This window comes from Paramormyrops kingsleyae, chromosome 18 (assembly GCF_048594095.1).
Source record: "Paramormyrops kingsleyae isolate MSU_618 chromosome 18, PKINGS_0.4, whole genome shotgun sequence".
In the NCBI taxonomy this organism is placed as follows: Eukaryota; Metazoa; Chordata; class Actinopteri; order Osteoglossiformes; family Mormyridae; genus Paramormyrops; species Paramormyrops kingsleyae.
Genome location: NC_132814.1, coordinates 22,254,454 through 22,279,355, shown reverse-complemented (window position 1 = coordinate 22,279,355; position 24,902 = coordinate 22,254,454). Strand labels below are relative to the sequence as shown.

General features: G+C 43.8%; 1 protein-coding gene across 2 annotated transcripts; it reads left to right on the top strand.

Annotated features, from left to right (window-relative positions):
• Positions 1-11,203: 11,203 nt before the first annotated feature.
• On the top strand, positions 11,204-20,966 carry LOC111855243 (uncharacterized). 2 transcript variants are annotated; one of them, XM_023834066.2, is made up of 6 exons: positions 11,204-11,326; positions 13,689-14,455; positions 15,319-15,471; positions 15,778-15,842; positions 18,676-18,942; positions 19,690-20,966. In XM_023834066.2, the coding sequence occupies exons 2-6, from the start codon at positions 13,699-13,701 to the stop codon at positions 19,732-19,734; spliced, it is 1,287 nt and encodes a 428-aa protein (XP_023689834.1). In that variant the 5' UTR covers positions 11,204-11,326; positions 13,689-13,698; the 3' UTR covers positions 19,735-20,966. The 2 variants fall into 2 exon arrangements, with proteins under 2 accessions (XP_023689834.1, XP_023689835.1); XM_023834067.2 differs by lacking the exon at positions 11,204-11,326 and adding an exon at positions 11,638-11,751.
• Positions 20,967-24,902: the final 3,936 nt, after the last annotated feature.

Genomic DNA, 24,902 nt, shown 5'->3' with positions numbered 1-24,902 from the left:
ACTCCACAAAGGCATAAGTAAAATCATAATAAACAACAATGGAACATTATGGATAGAGGAGGAAGGAAAGGAGCATAGCTGATGAGAGCTGCATCTACAATCCTTACTCTATAAACCAGTACAAACCTCACGAGGCCCTCTAAACCTAATCCTAACCCCAACCCATCAGGTCAAACGGACAGTAAATATCAGAGTCGTATCCAAGTCATCGTAAAGCAAGTGACTCTGTGTCTCCTGTCAGACAAGCAGACATTGTTGTGGACAAGAAATTGGCCTCACGTCTGGCTGCAGATTTGATTGAATTGGTGAAGGGCTGTAGTCGCACTCCCATGGTGCAGAATTAGGCACTAAACAGAAAATCCCTTCAGTAAAATGATCCATGTAAAATGTGGGGGGGAATATGATCCTACCGAGGAAACACGTGAGATAAATGAATTTTCTAAATCCCAAAATGCATAAATATAATATTAAGTAAATGTAAAAAAAAGATATTTTTTCAGGTACTGTGGTCAAATGGGTTTATTTATTTATTTTTGGGTTAATTTTGAATTTAATTTCTGTCCTGCTACGTGCTTTAAAATATATGGATTACTGGGAAGAGTTTAGAATATAGTTGATTAGCAATTTAAGGATAACAGTGGTGGACAACAATAGTATTTACATTATATTGTATTAGAGTAAATATATTAATTTATTTGCAAGACGATGCTACACCAAGTGCTTCATGTTTAATTTATTTCTAGGTTCTGTGAGTCCCAGAAGTCCTTCTTATAGGTGACAAGGTGTTGAGACATTATGTCTCCATGAAACCTAGCAGGTTCCATTAGAAGGACAAGCATTGTTTGACGTGAAACTGCAACTTCGTACACATCAGCGAGTTCAGCCCTGAGCTACGGCTGTTTTGGCCGAAAAGGCAAATCATGGGGGGGGGGGGGGGGGGGATGGGCGCACTTGGTAGGAAAGTCAGGGTCCCACTCAATGAAGAGGAAGAGTAATTTTACTTATTCTACATAAAATAAAACCAGATATGACATTGCTGTAATGTAATTTCTCACATTATCCTTGCGTGATATTCTCTCACAAAATCTGTTTGCTGAACTCCATGTTAATTTTTGAATTTTCTCCCTACAATGAAACATCGACTTACTGCCTGCTACTGGACGTCCGGTAGCACTACATTACAGAATAACAGCAAGCAGACGCAGTGTCAGACAATAAGGATACAGGAACAGTAAATAACAGTGAACAACAAACTGCACGAAATGGCACAAAAATTGAATCACGAACCCAATGAGTGCTGGTGAGTGTGCAAGACCCCATTAGTTTGATCTACAGTGCACTTAAATTGTACACCTAGCAGCTGTTGAACAGCTTTATTGCCGTTCCTGATGTTTGTGTAAGGTCTGAGAGAAAAAAGGAATGAGAAATGTGTATGTGCAGGATGACTAGAAGAACAAGCAACCGTTAATCACCTTGTCTTCCAGACCAGGGCAGCAGTAATTCGAGAAGGCTTTCACATCAGAGCACTATGTACTGTTTATAAGAAAACACAGACCTCCCCTACTTTCTTCCCCAATGGTTCAGTCCAATCCAGGCATTAAGTCGTGAAGCTGTTCGGATGGATTGGTATGTAGCTGGTCATCCACAGTAGAACACAAAGCATGACAATGCCTCTGTGCATCTCTGATATAGACAACAGAATTCTGCACTGCCTTGGAACAGTCTACCTATATCGTTTCTCTAGGTGTGACAACATTGAATTTCTATAGGATCTTAACCCTCCTCTCCTGATGTCCATCAACAAAGATATAGAACAGTCCAGAATCTCACTTTCACTCGCATCTCATTTTGCATAATCTTGTTCATGCTTGTATACTGGTGCATTTCTCCAACACCCAGTAAGTCACCAACAGCTGCAGATTTAAAACTCAGACATTAATGTTTTCACAGTCAAAAAATACAGCTTTGAGAAGTTCTGCTGTGCCTCCCACTGGACAGGCGGATGGTATATGCCTGTCAGCATTGCAGTTCATCTCGCCAGACTTGCGAGCTGAGACTTTGAACTGTGACCCACTTACTGGCATGGAGAAATTGAGGTTAGGCTTTCAAGCACACTAAATGCTGCTGCAGAGACGTTTGGAGATGAAGGCCTTTCAAGTCTTTATGAAGAAATACTGCAGCATCTTCTGTGAAGATAGATAGATAGATGGATAGATTGATTGATTGATTGATTGATTGGTTTTGGGGGTGGTACGTAGCGCAACAGGCTAAGCAGAGTCGTTATCTGTTCATGGATCCTTCAGCTCAGCTCAGCTCAGCTCTCTGGGTGGAGCAAGGTGGCTGCCCCTTCACTGTGAACCTTTTTTGTCTCGTGGAGAGCAAGATGGAGCAAAGAGTTTCCCCATGAGGATTAATGAAGCATCACTCTTCTATTGTGTTCATCTCATGATACAATCACCTGCCTTAGATAATCCAGAAGGGGGCGACAGCCACTGAGTCGCCTCTGGAAAGAGGAACATGACTGACTCCAGTGGACGGCTGAGATGCTGACACTGGTACACAGCACTATGACTGTAATCAGCATTCAGAAAACACCTCACATGGATTGTTCACTGCAAAAGCAGGTCATTCAAGAAAAAGGGCAAGTAACCCACAGAGGGATCAAGTTTAAAGTTTTATTATCACGTGTATTTGGGCAGAACATAGTGAAATTCTTGTATCACAATTGCAGGGGAGGGAACACACACACACACACACACACACACATAGGTATACACAAGTATAGGAGAGACAGCAGTGCAATACAGGACAGACAGCAGTGCAATACAGGACAGACAGCAGTGCAATACAGGACAGACAGCAGTGCAATACAGGACAGACAGCAGTGCAATACAGGTCAAACAGCAGTGCAATACAGGACAGACAGCAGTGCAATACAGGACAGACAGCAGTGCAGTACAGGCCAAACAGCAGTGCAATACAGGACAGACAGCAGTGCAATACAGGACAGACAGCAGTGCAGTACAGGCCAAACAGCAGTGCAATACAGGACAGACAGCAGTGCAATACAGGCCAAACAGCAGTACAATACAGGACAGACAGCAGTGCAATACAGGACAGACAGCAGTGCAATACAGGACAGACAGCAGTGCAATACAGGCCAAACAGCAGTGCAATACAGGTCAAACAGCAGTGCAATACAGGACAGACAGCAGTGCAATACAGGACAGACAGCAGTACAATACAGGACAGACAGCAGTGCAATACAGGCCAAACAGCAGTGCAATACAGGTCAAACAGCAGTACAATACAGGACAGACAGCAGTGCAATACAGGACAGACAGCAGTGCAATAATAATGAGTAAACAACAAGTACTAAATATGCGCAGTGGGATGGAAATGGACCACAAAATAATAAAACAAAGATTGATAAAGTTCAGAAGCTGAATATTAACAGCGTGTGATACAAGGCAGTGGGGGCAGCTGCAGGTCACTGTTTTTTCAGTCACTTGACGACTTGATGATCCAGACAGGAAGAAGGGAGAGAAGTTGAAACCCGAAGGAGATGCTGACCGAGCTCCCAAACGGAACACCCGAGACGAACCACACTGCACCCAGCTTCATATCAGCTTCGGTGCGGAAGGTGTGACCCCGAGCACAGCTTCTGATCCTGGGGGAGGCTACACAGGCATTTATGTTTGAGACGTAAATTACACTAATCAGTCTCGGGCCCATTGTCCCACACTGAAGCCCCCCAAACCCTCTTCTGACATACAGGCCCAGCATCCACAGCCCAGTTGTTATTTTAAAAGCTACCACAGTGCAAAAATACAGCGTGTAATTCCATAGGGTGTAATTACGTAGTATTATGGGGTATTGATTTGCGTGAGCTCTGTGTGTGTGCTCGAAATTCAGTCTGCAGTTTCCCCTCTGATGGATAGTGTGTGAAGGTGGGCGGGTCCTTTGGCTCGCTATAGAAATATCACCCAGTACGACTGCGGGTGAGGTAAGGTGAGAAAATGCAATACAAAACGCTATGTACATTAGAAACCTACAGCAGGAGGTTTCCCTGCCTGTCTGGCAGGGATCATGTGACAGGCCATTCTTCTTTAGTTCATGATGCCCCCTTGTGGTGTCTCTGTGCTACTGCAGCTTCTAAGGCCTGCTGTTTTTAATCACAATTTCTCTTTACCATTGGTGGATAATGGATAGTTCAAGTTCAGAAAATAAAACTCCACACCAAGATTTTGTTTCAGTCAACCAGTTGAGTACTCTGTGACTCTTTATACTCAACTGACTGGTTGAAAAAAAAAATCTTAGTCTGGATTTATACTTTCTGAACCTGAACTATCTACCAGTGTGTTATACTAATAAGGGCAAAGTGCTAAAATAAGACAATTAAAGATAATATTCTACTGATGGTGCTTTAAAATCTTGTGATGTTTCTCATAACAAAGGCAGAAGTTTTCAACAAAATTGTCTTTCTATGGTAAGACAACAACTATGGTTTCCTGCTCTTCTTTCTGAAAAATAAATTAACAAAGATCTTTAGTGTACTCTGACACTACACTAAAAATCTGCAGCGAAATTTTATGGTGTAGAGAAAAATATTCAATCAATACTCACTGCAGTGCACAGTAAAAATATTCACCTCTATGAATCTCCATCCATTTTCTGAAGCTGCTTCTCCTATTCAGGGTTGGGGGGGAGGGAGGGGTCCGCAGCCTATGGACATGACCCAAGATTGGGCGCCAACACGCCCCAGTCATTCACACATGCACACCTATGTAATTCCAATTAGCCTCAGCATGTTTTTGGACTGTGGGGGGAAACCAGAGAACCCAGAGGAAACCCCATGATGACACGGGGAGAACATGCAAACTCCACACACAGGGAACCCCGGCGGAGACTGGAACCCAGGTTCCAGAGGTGTGAGTTGATGGCGCTAACCATCTGCAAACCATAAATCTATAAAAACCAAGCTGGATACAGAAAGCCATTAAGTAAACATGGACTGAAATGTCCATTACAAACTTACTTTTTTAAACAACATTTAATGCTTAAGGATGCGTCTGCTATGGCCAGACAAACTAATATGCACACTGTAGTCTAATATCCCTCACAGGCATATTCTGTGTACCTTACATAGGTTGGCTGCAGGGGGCAGTAGAACACAAAGCAGCCACACTGCTGTTTACGAGAAACGCTGGCGTATGGTCAAATCTGATTGCAACATACCAGTCTGTGCACTGCTGAGACAGAAGAGTGCAATGAGTGACTGTGGGGACATTAAAATTCACAAAACAATCCCAGCCTCCCCTTAACATGGTGAAATAACCTGTATTTGACGTTATAAAAACAAAGGCAAAATTCTGTTCTTGTGCATTAGCAGCTAATCGTGCACATAATGTATTGGAAAGCACAGCAGCAATGTGTGCACTTGCAGGGCAGGTCACTCGATTGCAAGTTGCAGCAGTAATACTGGCTAAACAACCTTGGAATTTGATCAGCGTTTTGGTGTTTTGGACGTTAACTTTATAAAGTTTGTCAGTTACCTGGCTGGCTTAGTCACCCCTCCCCCACCCCCACGAACAAGTTTGAAATAAATTATCAATCTTTACTAATGAACTCTATATTTCTGTCTTTATTTACAGTAGGATATGTGCAAATGAAATTGTGAATTTGTGAGAATCTCTAAAGCATTGATGCTCATGTTTCAGTTTCATTATGATACGTCTGGCCCCTTTCTCTTCATACCTTCACTTCCTTTCTTGAAGTGAAACTTTCTTTGTCATTTCAACAGGCACATTGGAACATGTGTTTTTTTTCCACACACCCATCATATAGTGGTGAGAGGGAACTCTGGGGTCTGAGCGTTTGGTCAGCTGTCCATCCAGCAGCCCTGGAGCATTTTTCAGGGGGTAAGAACCGTACTCATGGGCCCAACAAAGATTTGGCTACTCTGTTGAGCACCGGATTCAAACTAGCAACTTTCCAATCACAGGCACTGAGGCTTAACCCTCAGAGAATCCTAGCCAGCTTCTCTCATTCACAGTGATTGCTATGATATGGGTTGAGTTGTGTGCCTCAAGGCTCAATTCTCGGAACCTTTTCCTTCTCACTGTGTAGCACCTCTTTAGGTGCAGTCATCTGGTCACATGACTTCTCCTACCACTGATATACTGATGGCATCCACCTGTACATTCCCTCCAGAGAACACCAGCTCGGCTCAGATATCTGCATGCCTAGCTGACATCAGAGTCTAGATAAGGGATCATCACCTCCAGCTGAACCTCTCAAAGACCAAGCTTCTTGCCTTGCCTGCCAGCCCCACCATTCACCACAACATCATCGTACAGTTTGGGTCACTGATGTTGTCTCCATCAAGGTCTGCCAGGTAAAACTAGACAACCATATATATATATATATATATATATATATATATATATATATATATACAGTACGTTACATTATACATTATACTATACAGTGCTGTGCAAAAGTCTCAGGCAGTCAAAGAAAATAATTTTTACATGATTTTCATTCTGGTGTAAAACTATGATATTGTGTCTCTCAAAGTGTGCCAGCTTAGCCATTTCAAAACATCTACCCCAGTACTTTCAGCAACCATGATCAGACAAGTTATTTATCTAATTAAGTTAATTAATTAACTGGGCTGGTGGTGAATTTTAATGAATACATGGAATGGCTGACGGGCCCCAGATGAGAGTTTTGGGAACTGAACTAAACTAGCTGTAGTCACATGTGGGGCACCCAGCACTGAGTTGAAAGTTAATTGTAAATTAAATAGAGGGATTCCTTCAAACCCCACACTGGGCTCAAGGATTTACTCTCAGTTAGAGCATAGCTGTGATTAGCCTGAATCGGAATTATTGGGGGAATTGCAAACAGCCTAACATCTTCTTACTTACTACTACTATGTTTTTACGTTAAACACTGACTGAGTCAAAGTGTGTCTGCAATTCATGTTCTCTTAGTCTTCTGAACTAGTTCACAGCCCTTGAGCATGTCTACCATGCATCAAATCTCAGCAGTATATTTAGTGGGTGGTACCAGGTTCAGGTGCAATTTTCTTTGGTAATAATGTTCAGAATGTACGCAAAGGCTTCCTCTCTGAAGAACTTGCATATCTAACGCAAAGCGTGAAGCGCAAAAGCGCGACTATCATTTATGGGCGTGTCCAAATCCATTTAGCTATTTTAACTATGGAAAAAACAGACTTTGTGCGCAAAAAAAGTTGTCCTAACTCTCTTAATTATTATATAGGTGTGTTTTGGGCGTAATATGCAATGAACCAATCTGAATGGTGCATAACCTCAATTTAAAAGGCAGCCGCACATAATCTAAAGCGGATTGCTATTACATTGGCGTGTTTGCCCAGCAAGCCAGGAAACAGTACGCGCTCGTGCGCGAGGTGAAAATGTACGAGAATATCGTCTACAGGAGCACCACTATATTACAGCTAAGCCCATCGAGGTGAAGCAGGCGTGGGATGAGGTAGCAACGAGTGTGTCCTCATTTTCTAGCATCACCAGATCACAGTCCCGAAAGCGGTATGATGATGCCAGAAGGCGGGGAAAACAGAAGCTCAATGCTGAACGAGCACAGCGACTGGAAACGGGGACTTAGATATGCTGGTGTGTTTTTTATTTTTATTTTGGGTCTGCAGTTCACAAAATATAAATAAAAGTGCAAACTTAGTTCAAACTAAACACAACGTACAATTTTTAAGTATTTAAAAATGTTCAATTAAAAGGCAATAGGACTGTTATTTTTCTAAATCTCACAATTTAGATTCCTTACCAGGCTATAGACGATTCAGCTCTTCTGCCAGCTGACCCTCCTTGCCCGCGCTGCTGCCGGTGTTCTGACAAAACGCCCTACTTTATCAAAACATCCTACCGTAGTGCTAATCGATAGCCCTAACCCTAACTCTTACCCTAACCCTAACCCCCCAAAAACCCATACCTTAACCCTAACCCTAACCCCTAAAAACTAACCCTAATCCCAAGACGGCGGAACTGCACATGCGCAGAAAGGTAGGATGTTATGACAGAACACCGACATACGCTCCTCTGTTGGCATCGGCACGTGCAGTTCAGCATCACGCCTTATAAAGTCCTCTGAAGTGTCATCATTTATATCAAACGGACATCCATCATAGCAATGTCACGCAACACACAACATGCCACAAAGAATGCTGCGACCTTCTGAGGGCTGTATTATAATGTTCCACCCAACTTATCTAAATATCTGAAATGCATTTTCAATCCAAATTTCCATTCCGCGCAAGTGTAAATAGCTCTTGTCCGCTGTCATTGTAAACAGCTGCGCCATGCACCCGATTGTCGCGTGAGATCTTACCTGTGTTTGCGTGCAATGCTTACCTCATCCTCGCGTTTCAATGCAATGTGTAACTCCTTACCATGTGTGAAACATATAATGTAGTTTGTAATGGGATCTCTCCGTGCATGCCTGTCTTTTGAGTCCTGGGGTTATTTGTGTGCGGGGCAGTGTAGTCACTGTCGTTGTGTGAAGCCTTTTAATTAAGGGCTGATAATGGACAGCACGGTGTTTTGAAGATGCTGCCTCATTTCTTGCAAGCCCCTCTAGAGTCTGGGTCCTCTGGGCGTCACAATATTATCTCCAAGAGCAACACACGCAGTACAGACGCATATCTCTCCAGATATACCACTTTCTGCAGCTTTGCAATCTATTTTGTTCTCTAGCATTCAGACCTATTTCGTTTCATCGATGTAATCTTATAAAATATAATGCCATCTGAGATTGTCATTTTCCCGTTAAGACCCACTGAAAAACAATGCGTGACATGCGTGAAAAAATACCAGTTTCTGAGGGCATTATTTTTTAAAATTCTGCAGTAAAATATTTTCAACATCTGGATATAGTAAGGGTAATAGTTGGTGTAACAGAGGGTATTTAGCTTTCGAGTGTTTTGTACGTGTTTTGTACGTGTTTTGACATTGACAAGATAAATTGGTGTGAATCCGGCATGTTAAGCATTGTTTTTCAATGGGTCTTAATGGGGAAAAACTACCTTTTTCAGAGGGCGTTGTTTAAAAAATTCTACAGTAAAATATCTTTAAATTCTGGATATATATAGTAAGGGTAATGGCTGTTGTATCACACGTACGGCATTAGAACATACATTTTGACACTGACAAGATAAATTGCCGTGAATGTGGCAGATTAACACACGTTCTATTTTTTAAGGTGGAAGAGATTTTGCGAATAAGCCTCGTGCGCAACTGGTCCTCGTGCATAAATGTATGTTAAAGTTTTAATGCTACTGATAGCCATATGCAATAAATTAAATACATTCGACCCTTGACCAACACGTGTTTGGACAGCGCGAGTCCACTTTTACACGGATTTTATTTTCTATAGATACAGGCCTATTAATTGGATTTTTGTCTTGTGCAGTTTACGCCATAAATACATAAAACATGCATTGACATATTTTTATTAACTTAAATACAGTATAAATCTATTACGTAAAAGTCTAATTTAAAAAAAAAAACGGTCTTCAAAATAGTTGTGGTTCTGCAGTTTATAGGACGACGCTAATTATCCCCGCATGAGTCAGCAAATCGTTATATTTTTTCATGTTGTCTTTTCATTTTTGATACTTAGTGCTAGTGATACGCATAACATCTACATACAGTGTTTAGTATCATATAAGCTTCATTATTATTAGATAAGCATTATGGTGCTTCTTCGTGGCTGCTAACACTGCACGCACGTGTGTTACCTGGATGAAAATCAGTCCAGAAGAATTTGTAGCCTTTTCACTGCGTCCAAAAAAAGGCATTCAGTGATCAATACAATAAGACTGCAATCAAGGAGATTATATGCGCTTTCACTTTACAGTGGCCTGTACTACGAAGCGGGGTTACTGGTTTATCGGGGTAACTTGTTGGATTTAAGGTAGTCTGGGCAAAATGTAAGTGAGCGAATATGAAGTCCATTTAAGCTGTGGTACCTTAAATCGGACAAGTTACCCCGATAAGCCAGTAACCCCGCTTCGTAGTACAGGCCACAGAACTACTTAATAGGATATAAACACGCTTTCCTCCAAACAAATCTATCCATAAGTAGGTATCCGATACGGGGCTATACGTGTAAATAAATATCAACGTTCATTTAGCCTAGTTATTAAATGTCTGAGCTAAAATTCCCTTTTGGATTTTTTAACGTAAGATAACTTACTGCCCAAACTATATATAGGCCTAGTATCAAGGAGTTTCCCTAACCCCGATTGTTGTGTGTATATAAATATATGCTGTGTATTATTAGTCAGAATTAATTGTGGTTAAATACGGATTCCGCCCCTAACCGCTGTGAACGTATCTGCACTCGGCTGGGAAGCTCGTTCGTCCCTTCGCCGAGAGGCGTGGGTAACCCGCTGAACCCCATGCGTGCTAGGGATTGGGGATTGCAATTATTTCCAATGAACGCGAAGCCGAAAGTGGATACGTGTCGAGTGCTGGAGTATCGATGGTTTATGGCTGACTACCGGTCCCGGGTAGATAAGCCGGCTGTGGGATGGGCTCTGGCCTGCCATCGGTATGCGGGGGCGGGGGGGGGCACTTTGACTGCCCCCTGCGGTGAGCCGCTCAAAGGGCTCAGCTAAGCGTGACTTCTCTCATACGCCTTACGTCACTCCTCGATCCTTTGTTGCTCTCACAAGCTGTCTGCAGGTGTCAAAACACATTATAGTGCCGGGACTTTCCCCTCCGCAAACACACACCATCCCCCATTTGCAAACAAATGAATTCCTCGTCTCCTTGTAAAAGAAAGGGAAAAAAAAGTCAAGTTGTCTGCTACGCAAACTTCAATAGTATTTTAGATAAAAAAAGAATACTATCTATCTATTGAAAGTATCTATTATTATTATTGTTGTTGTTGTTGTTGCTGTCTAATATTTAGATGCCATTGCGCTCAAATAAATTACTCTTCCCTCTATTGTTAGTCGCTTTGAATAAAAGCGTCAGATAAATAAATTACATGTAAATATGCCTTCAGATTACATGATAAGAGGGGCTCTAAACGACGCTATAGTCATAATGATTTTTAAAGCGCATGGTCTAATCACCGCCCCTTTACAGCCTAGAGCCTTGTTTTTCACCTTGTCTGATGGATCACCTGCAGGGCCCCTGGCAGGGACCCCGCCCCGAACACTCCCCGCCGGGTAAAGCCGACTCGCCGGGGGCAGCAGCGCAGTCTTAGCGTAGCTCACGGTGGCCCGCGGACAGCGGCGGGAGCTCACAGCCATAGCGGAGGGGTGAGTTTATAGATCCCGCTCTTATATGTTTTATCCCGAGCTTTTAGCACTTGGAATAAAGGTGACGGTCCTGAGTTGATGGGAGAGCGTCCTTTATTTACAGATACTAAACCCTAAAGTGTCCGTAACTTAAAGTCTTACTTAATAGTAAAACAAATAGCACGTCGTAGTTCACGGAAGTCGCATATATTATTGTTACTTCGAAAGCTAATTAATAATAATAATATAATAGTAAATTAAAAATGGGTAGATTGCGCTTAGTAAAGCGGTTTAAATAAAAAGCCGCCGCGGTGTGACGTACGTGGAAGTGACACAGCTGCCGATCCGACTTCCTAAGCGAGCCGGCAGTCACATCGCCATTAACCGGGCAGGAGCCGGCAGGGACCCCCTCACAAGCATGATCGCTACACTAAACACGGAAAAAGGTTTGAAGACGTGCATCTTATCTCAGAATCTCGCTTGATTTCAATGGCAAGAAATAAAGTGACTTTTACATGATTTTTCTTAAGTTTTTCTGTCGGTATGCAAAGCGTATTACCTATAGCCTAAGTGTAGCCTATACGTTTATTTTCCGATATTTGGTTATATCAGTGTTAAAGTTATATCACATTACATTTCTGCTTGCGTTATCCGCTGCATATGCAAGCGTTTGGAAAACATTTGAATGCAGATACACTCTGTATTTTCCATATATAAGAACTGTTAAAGATCTGAATCATGTTTTGAGGACAAAAAATTTAATACGGAAACAGGAGTCCTGGTGAAAATGCCACATCGCTGACATACCATAGACGTATCGTTAACTTACGGTGTTGTTTTCATGGTATGTGTTTTGATGGCATTTGTAGATGTCAAAAGGTTTTTCTGCATGATAGTGAGTAATGTTTTCCAGTGTACCGTGCGAACGCCAGGATCAGCAGTTGCAAGATCGGTAGATAAATATGTTGTTGAGGAACTTGTACATGGACATACATTAAAATTGTTGGACCCTAGAAGGCTCTGTATTTTCTGACTGATAATAAACACACATAATAAAACCTGACATACCAACGTAATATGTTTGGTGACACTTTACTTGACGGGACACAAGTAACTTAGCAACTCAATTACTAATCAAGTGCAAATCATGAACTGATATAGTAACTGCGTGGAATACATGGACAGTTGGGGAAGTTACTCGCAAAAACCAAAGTTTTGTTTCAACCACCCAGTTGAGTATACTGTGACTGTGGCTCTTTATACTGGCCTGGTTGGTTGAAACAAAACCTTGGTCTGGATTTGTACTTTCTGGACCTGAACTTTCCACCTCTGTCTTTAATGGATTACTTCTGTGAGTAACTTCCCCAACATTGTACACGGACCATTAAGACTGATTAAGGATGAGCAAACAATCGACCAGTACATAACTATCACTTAGTTCCTTGTTAATTAATACATTAGTAAGAGTGTACTACTACATTATTTCTACTGCAAGTGAAGTGTTACCATATATTTTTACACAGTGCATGAAAAAATAAACAAACGTCAAAATGCATTTTTTATGAACATAACCAGGAAGAGCACTTCAACGACACAAGCATGAATTTGCTCGGATGTTATTAATCACTTGAGCTTGTGGTGAAAGGTCACCCATCTGAGATCCGGGAATGAAAGATGTTCCCACAGTAACTGTTAAAGTGCTGAAGTGTGGAATAGCTAGTATAATATGGTGTAATTGGCAGTGGTGGCTAATAGTTAGGGGTGTGTGCTTGTAATTGAAAGGTTGCTGGTTCGAATCCCTGACCAGTAAGGTACCGCTGAAGTACCCTGAGCAAGGTACCGCCCCCAAGCACTGCTCCCCGGGCGCTGAATTAGCTGCCCCTCGCTATGTCACAATGTCACATATGGGTTAAATGCAGAGGACACATTTTGTTGTTGTGCACTGTGTGCTGTGGTGTGTCAACACTGATTTTCAAATTCAACTAATAAAACTTGGCTTTTTCCTTGTGTTTGATGGGTGTGTAGTTTCAGACATTAGCTTGTCAGTTCATAGCATGTTCAGTGTAACATTTTATCCCTTACTGCATTTCTGTAGTGTGGTGCCTATCATGTAATTCTCACATGTAAAACATCCCCAGCTAATAGTTGGGCGGAAACATCACTTGAGGTCAGTCTGTGGCTCATTCAGCTAGGGTGCTATACTTGTGATCGGAAAGTCATTGGTTCCAATCCCATGGTTAGCTGGGCCCCTGAACAAGGCCATATGGCTGACTCTGCTTTCTTAAATGTATCTCACTTTGGATAAAAGCTTCTGCTAAATAAACAATAAAATCCGGGTTTCTACCACTATAATTAAGTTTCCTCTGTATTTGATGACCACCAGGTTCTACACGATGCAGTCCGTCGACAAACCCCAACTGCTGTCCTTGGGCAGGAAAGACACCCAGCGGTTGCTGGAAGTCTACGTGAGACGTAGCCTGAGCCTCAATGATGGTTCAGAGGCAGAAAACAGACAGCGGCTGAAGCCCCGGAAGTGGGTGACCAGGGCCAAGAAGAGCCAACGGGTCCGGAGGCACTCCAGCGACAGCTCTGCTCACCTCAGCCCATGGGAGGTGCTTGATACCAGAACCTTCCAGGTGACCCCTCTAGAACCACCTACTGCTCTTCTGCAGTCAGAAGACTACGCTGGGCCTGAAGGCTACGTGGAGCCTGGAGTCTGTGTAGATCCAGATGTCCAGGCACAGTCAGTCCATGGACATACTGGAGATCATGTGGACCTAGAAGACCAAGCAGACCCAGAAGATCGTGCAGAACCAAAAAAGAAACCAAAGAAAAGTAACAAGAAGGGAAAGAGGTCTTTCTTCAAGACCTTCCTTAGTCTGTTTTCCAGAAAGGAGTCTGATGAGAAGGAGGAGAGGGACCCCAGCCCAGAGAGAATGGGGGGTGGGACACCCCCCGATACTCCTCAGGAAGTGTTTTGCATCCCGGTCAGTGAGTTCTCCTCCGGGGGGACCCAACAATCTCCCCGACTGGGCAAGTCTGTGAAGATAAAAAGTTTGCGCAAAAAGTTCTCCTTCCGGAGCACAGGGGAGTCCAAGAAGCCAGAGAAGCCCACTACTCTGAATCTGTCCAGCAAAGTACACATACCAGGTTAGTATAGCTTACTCTGAATCTGTCCAGCAAAGTACACATACCAGGTTAGTATAGCTTACTCTGAACCTGTCCATCAAAGTACACATACCAGGTGAGTATAGCTTACTCTGAACCTGTCCATCAAAGTACACATACCAGGTGAGTATATCTTACTCTGAACCTGTCCATCAAAGTACACATACCAGGTTAGTATAGCTTACTCTGAACCTGTCCATCAAAGTACACATACCAGGTGAGTATAGCTTACTCTGAACCTGTCGTCAAAGTACACATACCAGGTTAGTATAGCTTACTCTGAACCTGTCCATCAAAGTACACATACCAGGTGAGTATAGCTTACTCTGAACCTGTCCATCAAAGTACACATACCAGGTGAGTATAGCTTACTCTGAACCTGTCCATCAAAGTACACATACCAGGTTAGTATAGCTTACTCTGAACCTGTCCATCAAAGTACACATACCAGGTGAGTATAGCTTACTCTGAATCGCACATTGCACTTTATGCTGCTAAATTTTATATTTCGGCCATTTCTTTTATTTAATCTCATTCATCTCATATTTATGCCTTTTTAGCCATATCTTCTGTTTCAAACATTTCTTCCGTTCATTTCATATTTAGTCCACAACTACATGCCTCTGCTGTTCCTCGTTACATGTTTACTTTGATGTTTGTTGGTGCCTTTATTTTCTTTTGTGCTGTCTGTTCCTGTCACATGATCCTGACTGGATTGCCAAGTAAGAATTCCGATGTACAAAAGGCGAATAATCTTGAATGATATCTGTCAGGTCTGTGCACCGTCTTTGTGCAAGATATGATTCAGCACTTCCATGCTTTGTTGTTGTTTTTTGTTTTTGAAGAGGTTGTGTCGGTCGAACCCACAAACACATACTATGAGAAAGTATCAGAGGAACTGAAGAAGATCGTGAAAGAGGTTAAGGAGAGTCCGACCGCGGAGAATCCTGTTCCTTTTGGGAAAACCCTGGCCGTGGGCAGTACAGTGGATGCAAAGGGTAAGCTAGCTTGGGATACTGCCCAGTTTGTAGCACATTATTCAAAGTCACAAGGCATGTAGATGGTAGGCCATGGCGGAAACGTGACAGCGAGTGGGTACAAGAGGGACAAAGGTTATAAAGAAAACCACCACCCTGTTGTGAGGTATTATGGGAATGACATCATTCTGGCCTATCTGGCTTTGACATACATATGTATGTGTGTCTGTGTGCATTTTATATGTGCATGCAAACATTGCACATATATATACACATATATATATATATATTTTTTATGTGGTAAATAAGGCTTATTTTGTGTTTCAGATGAAGAAACCATTGAAAACATAATCGGCCTTCTTAAACAGCAAGGCGATGCCATAAATGTGCAGGTATGAAGGTCACGCAGGAAGGGATTCCCCGATAATCATTAACTAGCCTTTTGTTACATAGAAACGGCAGTGGCCACATTTTTCTGTTAATGTTTAAACAATGTTTTGGATTTGTGGGCTTTTGAGCTGTTGATCTGAACCTCTGATCATTTCTTTAAAAATAAGGGGGATATTCAGCCGTTATTTTGAATAGCGATATCTAAAGATAATTAAAAAAAAATTTCCTGCAGTTATATTTAACCATGCAGTCAAATAGATAAATAGTCACAGGTCTGGATGACAAAGTGGGCGTGGCTTATGTAACTGTTTCCTGGAAGCGGTATTTGCATAGAACAGGGGCGGCTTGGTGGTGCAGTGATCAGCTTTGCCGCCTCACACCTCTGGGATCCCTGTGTGTGCAGTTTGCATCTCCTCCCCATCTCATCATAGGGTTTCCTCCAGTCACTCCGATTTCCCCCCTAAATCCAATAACATGCTGAGGTGAATTGGAGTTACCAAACTGCCCATAGGTGTGTGTGAGTGAATGGTGTGTGAGTGCGCCCTGTGATGGGTTGGCGCCCCATTCTGAGTTGTTCCCTGCCTTGTGCCCTGTGATGGGTTGGTGCCCCATCCTGGGTTGTTCCCCGCCTTGTGCCCTGTGATGGGTTGGTGCCCCATCCTGGGTTGTTCCCTGCCTTGTGCCCTGTGATAGGTTGGTGCCCCATCCTGGGTTGTTCCCTGCCTTGTGCCCTGTGATGGGTTGGTACCCCATCCTGGGTTGTTCCCTGATTTGTGCCCTGTGATAGGTTGGTGCCCCATCCTGGGTTGTTCCCTGCCTTGTGCCCTGTAATAGGTTGGCGCCCCATCCTGGGTTGTTCCCTGCCTTGTGCCCTGTGATGGGTTGGTGCCCCATCCTGGGTTGTTCCCTGCCTTGTGCCCTGTGATGGGTTGGTGCCCCATCCTGGGTTGTTCCCCGCCTTGTGCCCTGTGATGGGTTGGTGCCCCATCCTGGGTTGTTCCCTGCCTTGTGCCCTGTGATGGGTTGGTGCCCCATCCTGGGTTGTTCCCTGATTTGTGCCCTGTGATAGGTTGGTGCCCCATCCTGGGTTGTTCCCTGCCTTGTGCCCTGTGATAGGTTGGCGCCCCATCCTGGGTTGTTTCCTGCCTTGTGCCTATAGGCTTCAGACCCCCCACAACCCTGAATAGGATAAGGAGTTACAGAAGATGGATGGATGGATGGATAGTATTTACATAAATTTCCTCAAGAAACAGATTATTTCCCAAATAAGTATTTTCCCTGCATCAGATAATTAGTATGTTTAATGCAAGGAAAAAACAAAACTAGACTGTTAGTTGCTATATTCCCAGTTGCCATGCTTAGTAAAAAATAAATAAATAGTTTCTGCAGGAGATTTGTCTGAGTCTGAGCCTGAAACGTCCGGCTTCACACACGTCACGCTGCCCATCCAAATCATTTTAAAATGGGATTCAGGCTGTGAGTATAAAAGATTTATTCTGTTCATATTCTTGAATTAATGACCATTTTGGTCACGACTGTAAGCAAGTGAGTAGAGCTTTATTGTCATGCCAGCAATACATAATAGGTACAGTATACAGCGAGACGAAATATCACAGTGAGGGTGAGAGGGGTAGTAATTTACACTACACCTACTGTATGTACATATATACACCTGAACATACTGTACATTTTTAATAGACATATACATATGTAGCTAAAAGGAATTTCTTGGGGTGGATACGGCAGAGACACAGTACAACACTACAGTATTTACGGTAAAGCCTTGTACAACAGAGAAGACAATAGACTAGGACTGAATAGAGAGACAGTGCAATGACATGGAGAATACAGTATGAAAGCAGTATGAATGTGCATATATACAGGGTAAGTAAAGTGAGCAAGTTATATTGTGCAAATTAAGGTAAGTTGTGCAAGAATGCATTAGGTGTGTAAAAGTCCAGGTATGCATGGATGTAGACATATTCACATAATAGCAGCAATAACGGGATCAAAATGGATAAATATAGAGTGCTATGTAGTGCAGTGCAGGGTGTGCAGTACAGACCGAAGTGTGGGGGGAGGAGCTTGCTGGTCATGAGCCAGACTGCTCGTGCAGACCGGCTCCTGATGCTGCAGAATCTTCTTCTGCATGGAAGAGGGGTAAACAGTTCGTGGGTGGGATGGTACCAGTCAGTCACAATGCTGGTGGCCTTACGGACGCAGCGGGAAGTGTAAGTGTCCTGCAGGCTGCCGATGATGCGCTCAGCGGTCCTGTGGGCAGAGAGCCCAGCGCTCAGCGGTCCGCACAATCCTCTGAAGGGTCCTGCGGTCGGAGGTGTGGCAGTTTCCATACCAGACTGTAATACAGCTGGATAGAATGCTGTCCATGGTGCCCCGGTAGAAGGTGGTGAGGGTGCTGGGCTCCTTTGGTGAGGGAACTGGTGTTGCTGGTCCAGGAGAGGTCGTCTGTGATGTGAACACCGAGGAATGTGGTGCTCTTCGCTCTCTCCACTGATATTCAGTGGGGGATGGTCAGTCTTGGTCGTTCTGAAGTCGATAATCGGCTCTTCTGTTTTGTCAACGTTAAGAGACAGATTATTGTCCTTGCACTAGACTGCCAGCCATTGTTCTTCTTCTCTGTATGAGTCCCACAACAGTGGTGTGCTCCTACCTCCCATATTTATATGTGCTTTTGGCTTAAAATGAACACCAAATGTACCTTGGCTAGACTATGGATCTTAACCAACTAAAATGATGAATTGTCAAAGTCTGTCGGTCAGCTTCACACGGCCAGTGATGGAATGCGAGATGATGGTGATTGACCCCTGTCTGCAGGTGATGGCGGATGGCTCGGTGAGCTCCTTCTTCCGGAACCTGTCCTACAGCTCCTTCCAGCAGCTGGCAGATCGCTATGTGCAGGAGGAGATCCCCAGTCACCTGTCCCAGCAGACCACCGCACCGGAGCTCGTCCGCTTCGCCTTCACCCTGGACTTCACCGCTAGGATGGCGGGTCTCTCCAACCAGGCCGTCTGCCGCATCATGGGTTTCGGGAACCAGTACCTGGAGGACCGCTTCACGCAGCTGAGCCGGACCACCTCTGGGGTAGGGGGGCGGGGCTGGGTGCCAGGGGGTGGGGTTTGAGCTTCATCACAGCTGCTTTTTGAAGGCAGACAACCAACCGTAACTTGACTTGCATATAGGTTGCAGTGAAATAGTTGATTGTAGCTTCCGGAAAGTGTAAAGAGGAACGTTTGTAATGTGTTTGTCTCACTTGTACGTCTCTTTAGACAAGAGCGTCTGCTAAATGAACTAAAGTGTAAACTATGCAGGGAAACTTCCGAGTGCCTGTTTCTGACAGTTATTTTGCAGTCAGAGGTCCTGTCACTTTGTGAGCTTGGGTACAGACTCGTTAGTTTTGCACTGTGACAGTAACTGTGCTCAGTTTAATTTTCAGGCACAGTTACAAGGCCAGCTAATCCAATACTAACTCCAACAGCAGCGATCTGTGTCCGCTGTCACTCTGTGTTCCAGGTGTCTTTGTGAATGAACAGCTATAATATCTTATCATGTAGTCCTTTTTGTTTTTAACATAAAAATGAATCCCGGCAGGGCAGGGGAAGTGTGTAGTGTAGGCTTAAAGATGTACAGTACTTCCCTTTTCTGAGTTCCTTTCCTTGCTCACTCTGAGTTTGTTGTTCGTTTGACATTTAGTGGGGAAATGCCTCAAAATTTCCCCCGAAATGAAAGTTCACAAGCTTCTGATTGTGACAGGAAACGTGAATGTATTTCCCACGCTCGCTTTAAAAGACCTGCAGTAATTCGTATCCTATGACACTTTTCTGACTGCAGGAATCTCAAGCCAAGGAAGTACAAAATTTCAACGCGCCGGACTAACGGCCCGCGCGGCTTCTGCGCAGAACGGACGCTTCTCAGAACCACTCGCCGCCGTGGCCGGAGATGCAGCGCGAATAACGCGGCGAAGGGATCTTCGGCAGAAGATGGGGGCGTGGAAGCGGAAACTACATGGGCATCTTTTAGCACAAAGGGGAGCCACCCATACCGATGATTTTTAACATTGTCAACAAGGCCCCTCGCAATGACGTGGCCTTTTTCAAAGACGGGCTCCTGTGTCGGTGCTGGAGGTCCAGGGAGGTGCTGGAATGCGTACAGGCTGCTCCTCGAGTGTCTATAATAATCTGTGAATCTGTGAAACATGATATCTACCCAGCAGGCCTTGGACAGATGGAAAGGGATAGAGCAACATAGGAAGGTCAAAATGGCTGCTGGGGCAATTTGCTGTTAGCCTGGTTCAGGGCACATAATGTATGATTAGTCACTAATGTTGATTGATGTTATTCTCTTTTTTATCTTTATTCTGTAGAATGACTGTGATGTAAGTACAGGGCCTTGAGTCCAACCTTGGGCTCAGTGGTGCTTCAGAGGCGACACCCGTTACCCCCAAGTCACCCCACACTTCACCTTACACATTTAGTCTTTAAATTTGTATGGTGAAAATGCAAGGATGTACAGCTCTGAAAAAAATGTTGAATCCTGGTTTAATCCTGGTTCTGCCGGCAGAAGGTTACACTGCGGGGCAGCAGCTACCAGGATAGCAGGACACAAGAACAAGGTGAAGCAGGAGACACTGGAAGTAACCAAAAACCAGCCAGGGAGAGGTCAGAAGCAACATTCTAGCACCAGAAATGACCGTTAACTTATCCAGTGATGCCTCATAAATCGGAGGATGACCTCAAGTGACCTTCAAAAAGAACGGGAAACATTAAGTGCAGGTGTGCACTGCTAGGACTGTTTGTATCAGGCTCCTAGAAGCAGGACCTATAAAGCAAGGAAGAAGCCCTTCAGTAATGAGAAACAGGGAAGAACCAGGCTGCAGTTTGCAAAAAACAAAATGTGTGTTTTATACAGCCACATACTCATAAGTTGAGAAATGAATGAAATGGAACTTTTTGCTGTGGTCTCGTAATATTTTCCAGAGCTGTATATAATTGTTCAACTTGCTCAAATGATTTGCAGTTCCTAATTGTGTATGCTGGCATACATGGGCTGTGTCTCTGGAAGAAAAATGTTGATCTAAACAATAAACTAATTTTTATTTTGCAGTTTTATACATTTTATATTTGTAGTGATTTTTTTACTCTTGCCTCTAACTAATATACACACTGTTTAACGTGCAACAACCAAGCAGACTGGTTTTTAAAAACTGGTGTGAAAATAATAAAAATGGGTAAGAACTAATAACACTACCGGAATATTTGCAGTAAAGCGCAGCGAAAGAATTCTTTATTCATCTTCCAGTCACATGTACATCTGGGTCACAAGGGGACTGGAACGTATCGCACGAGGTTGGGGAGTCAGTGCATCAACACACACATGCAATGCACCATGAGTAATTTAGAAGGCAACAGTCATCCTCAGCACATGCATGTGGCCTGCAGGGGGAATTTGGAGTTTCCAGAGCAAACATGCAACATCCCCCCCCCCCCCCCCCCCACACACACACACACAGGTGGGATTTGAACCCTTCAGTCCTGGAGGTGTGCAGTCCTTACTGTTTTGGCCAAAAAAAACATAATACAACTAGAACAATTAGAATTTCAGCACATGTGAGCAGAGATGGATAGTTGAGGTACAGAAAGTAAAAATCCAGACCAAGATTTTGTTTCAACTAAGCAGTTGAGTCCTCTGTGACTGTGACTCTTTATGCTGAACTGGTTGGTGGAAACAAAATCTTGGTCTGGCTTTTTACTTCCTGGACTTGAACTGTCCACCTCTGCATGTGAGTGGCAGTAAGGTCCATCATCCCAAGCCGCAGCAAACGGCTAACGGCACCGCGCTCTGACCCAGCCCTGCCATCACGAGGGAGCAGCAGCTCTCAAAGCTACTATAAATGTGGTGACATCTGCACCACTTTCACCGTGATGAAGCGATTCGCGTATGTGAGAGATGCCAATCTGTGCAAAACCGCACGTTTCCGGGAGGAAACCCTCGCAGAAATACTGGGAGGATAAACACTGAGTGAGGCCCAGAACTCAAACCCACTCTCCTGTGAACAGGAGGCAGCAGCGTTACACAGTCATGTGGAGAATGATTGTTACTCTACGTAATGCAATGCTAGATACTATTACTACATACTTTACTGTAAGGAAAGGTTGGTATCTAATGGAAACCATATCCAAAGTGATGCACAATCAGCCAGTCCCTGGAGCAGCTGGGCCTAAGGGTCCAGTGGTGACATCACTCAGCCAAACCTGGGATTGACCTGATGACCTTTTGATCATAGGCGCAATGTCCTAACCTTCTGAGCCACGCATCACCCCCAGTTATCAAAACTGCCCATTGTTGAAAAGTGTAGAAATAGTAGAACTTCTAATACAAAAGTACATAGACACTTCTATTAATTAGACAAATTGGCTAATTAAGCAATTGCTGGCATTCTGTAGGCATACACTCAAACCCACATGCATGCAATCTCAAGAAATAAATATTAGCAACAAAATGGGTGGTTGAACAGAAGGTCAGTGACCTTCCACTTGTCCCCCTCATAGGACACCATCTTTCCAACAAATCACTTTGCCACATTTCTGCCCCGCTAGAGCTACCCTGGTCAAGCGCAAGTAAAGTGATTGTGAAGGTCAAAATGTCAGTGAGTGAGTTCAGCTGTGAAGTGGGCGGCCACACGAGCTCACAGAATGGGACCTGATCACCCAACATCCAACCTGAATGGCAGCAAACAGAAGATCTGACGGCTTCTTCTAGTTTGGCTTGGATGTATTGGAAATGGCTGTGGTTTAGTAAATTATGGGGTTGAAGGTCAACGCCTTCAACCAAATGGTCTCTCACTGTCTCAGATCTACACTCCCCCACTCAAACACACAGGCAGAATCTATGTCCACAGCAAGTGTGTAGGTTTAGTTTCGACATCAGCCCAAAACCCCCCAGCCCCCTAAAAACACATGGTACTTCTACAATATTGGTTCCTACCATCCATATGCAAATTTACTTTCTTGGGCTTCCATAACACTTCATACCATTTTGCAGGACACTCGTTAAATAAAAGTGCTTTATCACAGTAGAATGTAAGTTACGTTCACTACGTAATTACGTGATTATAAAGATATCACTGTTAATGATTCAGATCCTCGTTGCCACTTTACGTAAAGCTGAAGGCTGTGCTGCCTATGCAGGGTGTAGGGCAGAAGGGGAGAGGGCATCACCGGCATGAGGAAACGGGAGCTGAACGGCAGCCGCACTCAAGAACAGAGGCTGCAGAGCGCAGAAGATAAGAGGCTGAGAGTGAGGCTTCCTCTTTCAGCGTGAGACCCCTGCTGCTGAAGTCTGAAGCGTGAATCACACACTCACGCGAAGAAGCTGCGAGAAACTGTGGTCCTCTGCCTCTGTAAATAGGCAGAGCAAGTTCTCCGTAGGTGGGGGTGGTATATTGATCTAAGGTGAGTATCCATTGGGAAATGTGTTATCAGCTAAACGTAAAGTTAGGCTAATGTTTTGGCCCAAAGTATGACCCTCGTGAATTATTTAGCCTGGGCTTGTGCCATTTATTTTCCAGAGCGCAAAGGCTAGGGTGCTACAGAACGGAAGAGAAACGGTGGTGGTGTTTATTAGGGGCCCCCTGTTGGCCACACACAGTCACTACAATAAAGATTAAATAAACATCTTCCTTATTTAGCACAGGATGGAACCGCATGTTATGCTAACCAGCTATGACCATCACACTGTGGTCGGTTTACAGGTAGCACTTAATCTAAACTGCGCACCTCTGGACTGTGGAAGAGAAAGTCAGAAACATCTGGACTGCAAGAGGCCTGAGCTGTGGGCAGGACCCCAAGAAACAGCAAAAGGCGCCAGTGGTGTTAAGCCAGTCAGTTTCATAGGCGCGTGCCTACCCAATATTTTGTGGAGATGTACCATATAAATTAATTATTCAGGCAACTAATGACACGGGAGGGAGCAAAAATGTGGACTGTCTGGCATGGAGCTTGGAGGGAGCAAAAACGTAGATTGTCTGTGAGTCCCCGAGGACCAGACTGGAAGACACTGACCGATGCCAGCAATCTGCTTGCTTGTGAATGAAGTGAAACTGAAAGTGGCTGAGATACTAGTCCACAAGACTGAAGGAAGGGCCACATCAAAATGCAGAACACCATAGAAATAAACACTTTCTTAGAGTTGATGAAATACCGCATGTACAAACTATTTATTTTGATGTAAAGAGTAAATGTGGTTTGCTTGGCAATTTTAGTTTCATTTTAGTCAGCGTAAAAGATTTTTTTTCAACAAGAGAAGGCAGTACACATTGGGATCCACAAGGTGGCATCACAATATTTCATACCGTGAAGGATGCAAAAGTCCAGTTATGAAATAATACAGCTTTCTTTGTAGGTTCCCTGTTTGTCAAAAAGAGGGAAACAAACAGCATTGCAGCCTAATGCCTGAGGTTAGAGAGAGTTTCAGTTGAAACCTGCAGACAGAATTGTCTCTGTGTTACACTATACATACATTTTGTAATATATGTTAATGTGTAATATCCATCCATCCATCCATTCATCTTCAAACTGATTATCCTGGTCAAGCTCACAGGCAGGGGTGAGTTTGTTGTTCCTGGGGTCCCACTCCAAACTCTCCTCCCCCATAAGATGTTTCAGAAGCTAAATAAATAGCTAGCAAATAGAGTCAAGAGATGGTAGCTAGCTAGCTGGTTAGCAGAACATGTTGCTTCAGCATCTCCTAATTGAGGAACGGGTTTATTTAATAATTAGTGCAGTGACCTTTTTGGCCAGCAGGGGGCCCCAAAGCTCAGGGGCCCCACAAAAATTAGACTTTCAAAAAAGTGGCAAACACTGATGCTGGTTGCAGGTGGGACTTGGAGCCTTAAAAGAATAACATGCAGGTGGATCATAAAATAGGACGGTTCTCCTATTTAAAACGTTCACTGAGCCGGTTATTTTGTTCATGATCCTCATATTTGAGGCCTATGGCTGTCGGTAGGATCGCGCCTTACCTGTCAAAAGTCCAAAGGCCAAGCT

What these genes read in the sequence shown, in the direction of transcription:
- LOC111855243 (XM_023834066.2), top strand. Translation starts at nt 13,699, where the DNA reads ATGCAGTCCGTCGACAAACCCCAACTGCTGTCCTTGGGCAGGAAAGAC. An exon ending in CAGCAAAGTACACATACCAG is followed by an intron (nt 14,456 to 15,318) that starts GTTAGTATAGCT and finishes TTGTTTTTGAAG; the next exon opens with AGGTTGTGTCGGTCGAACCC. An exon ending in GCGATGCCATAAATGTGCAG is followed by an intron (nt 15,843 to 18,675) that starts GTATGAAGGTCA and finishes CCCTGTCTGCAG; the next exon opens with GTGATGGCGGATGGCTCGGT.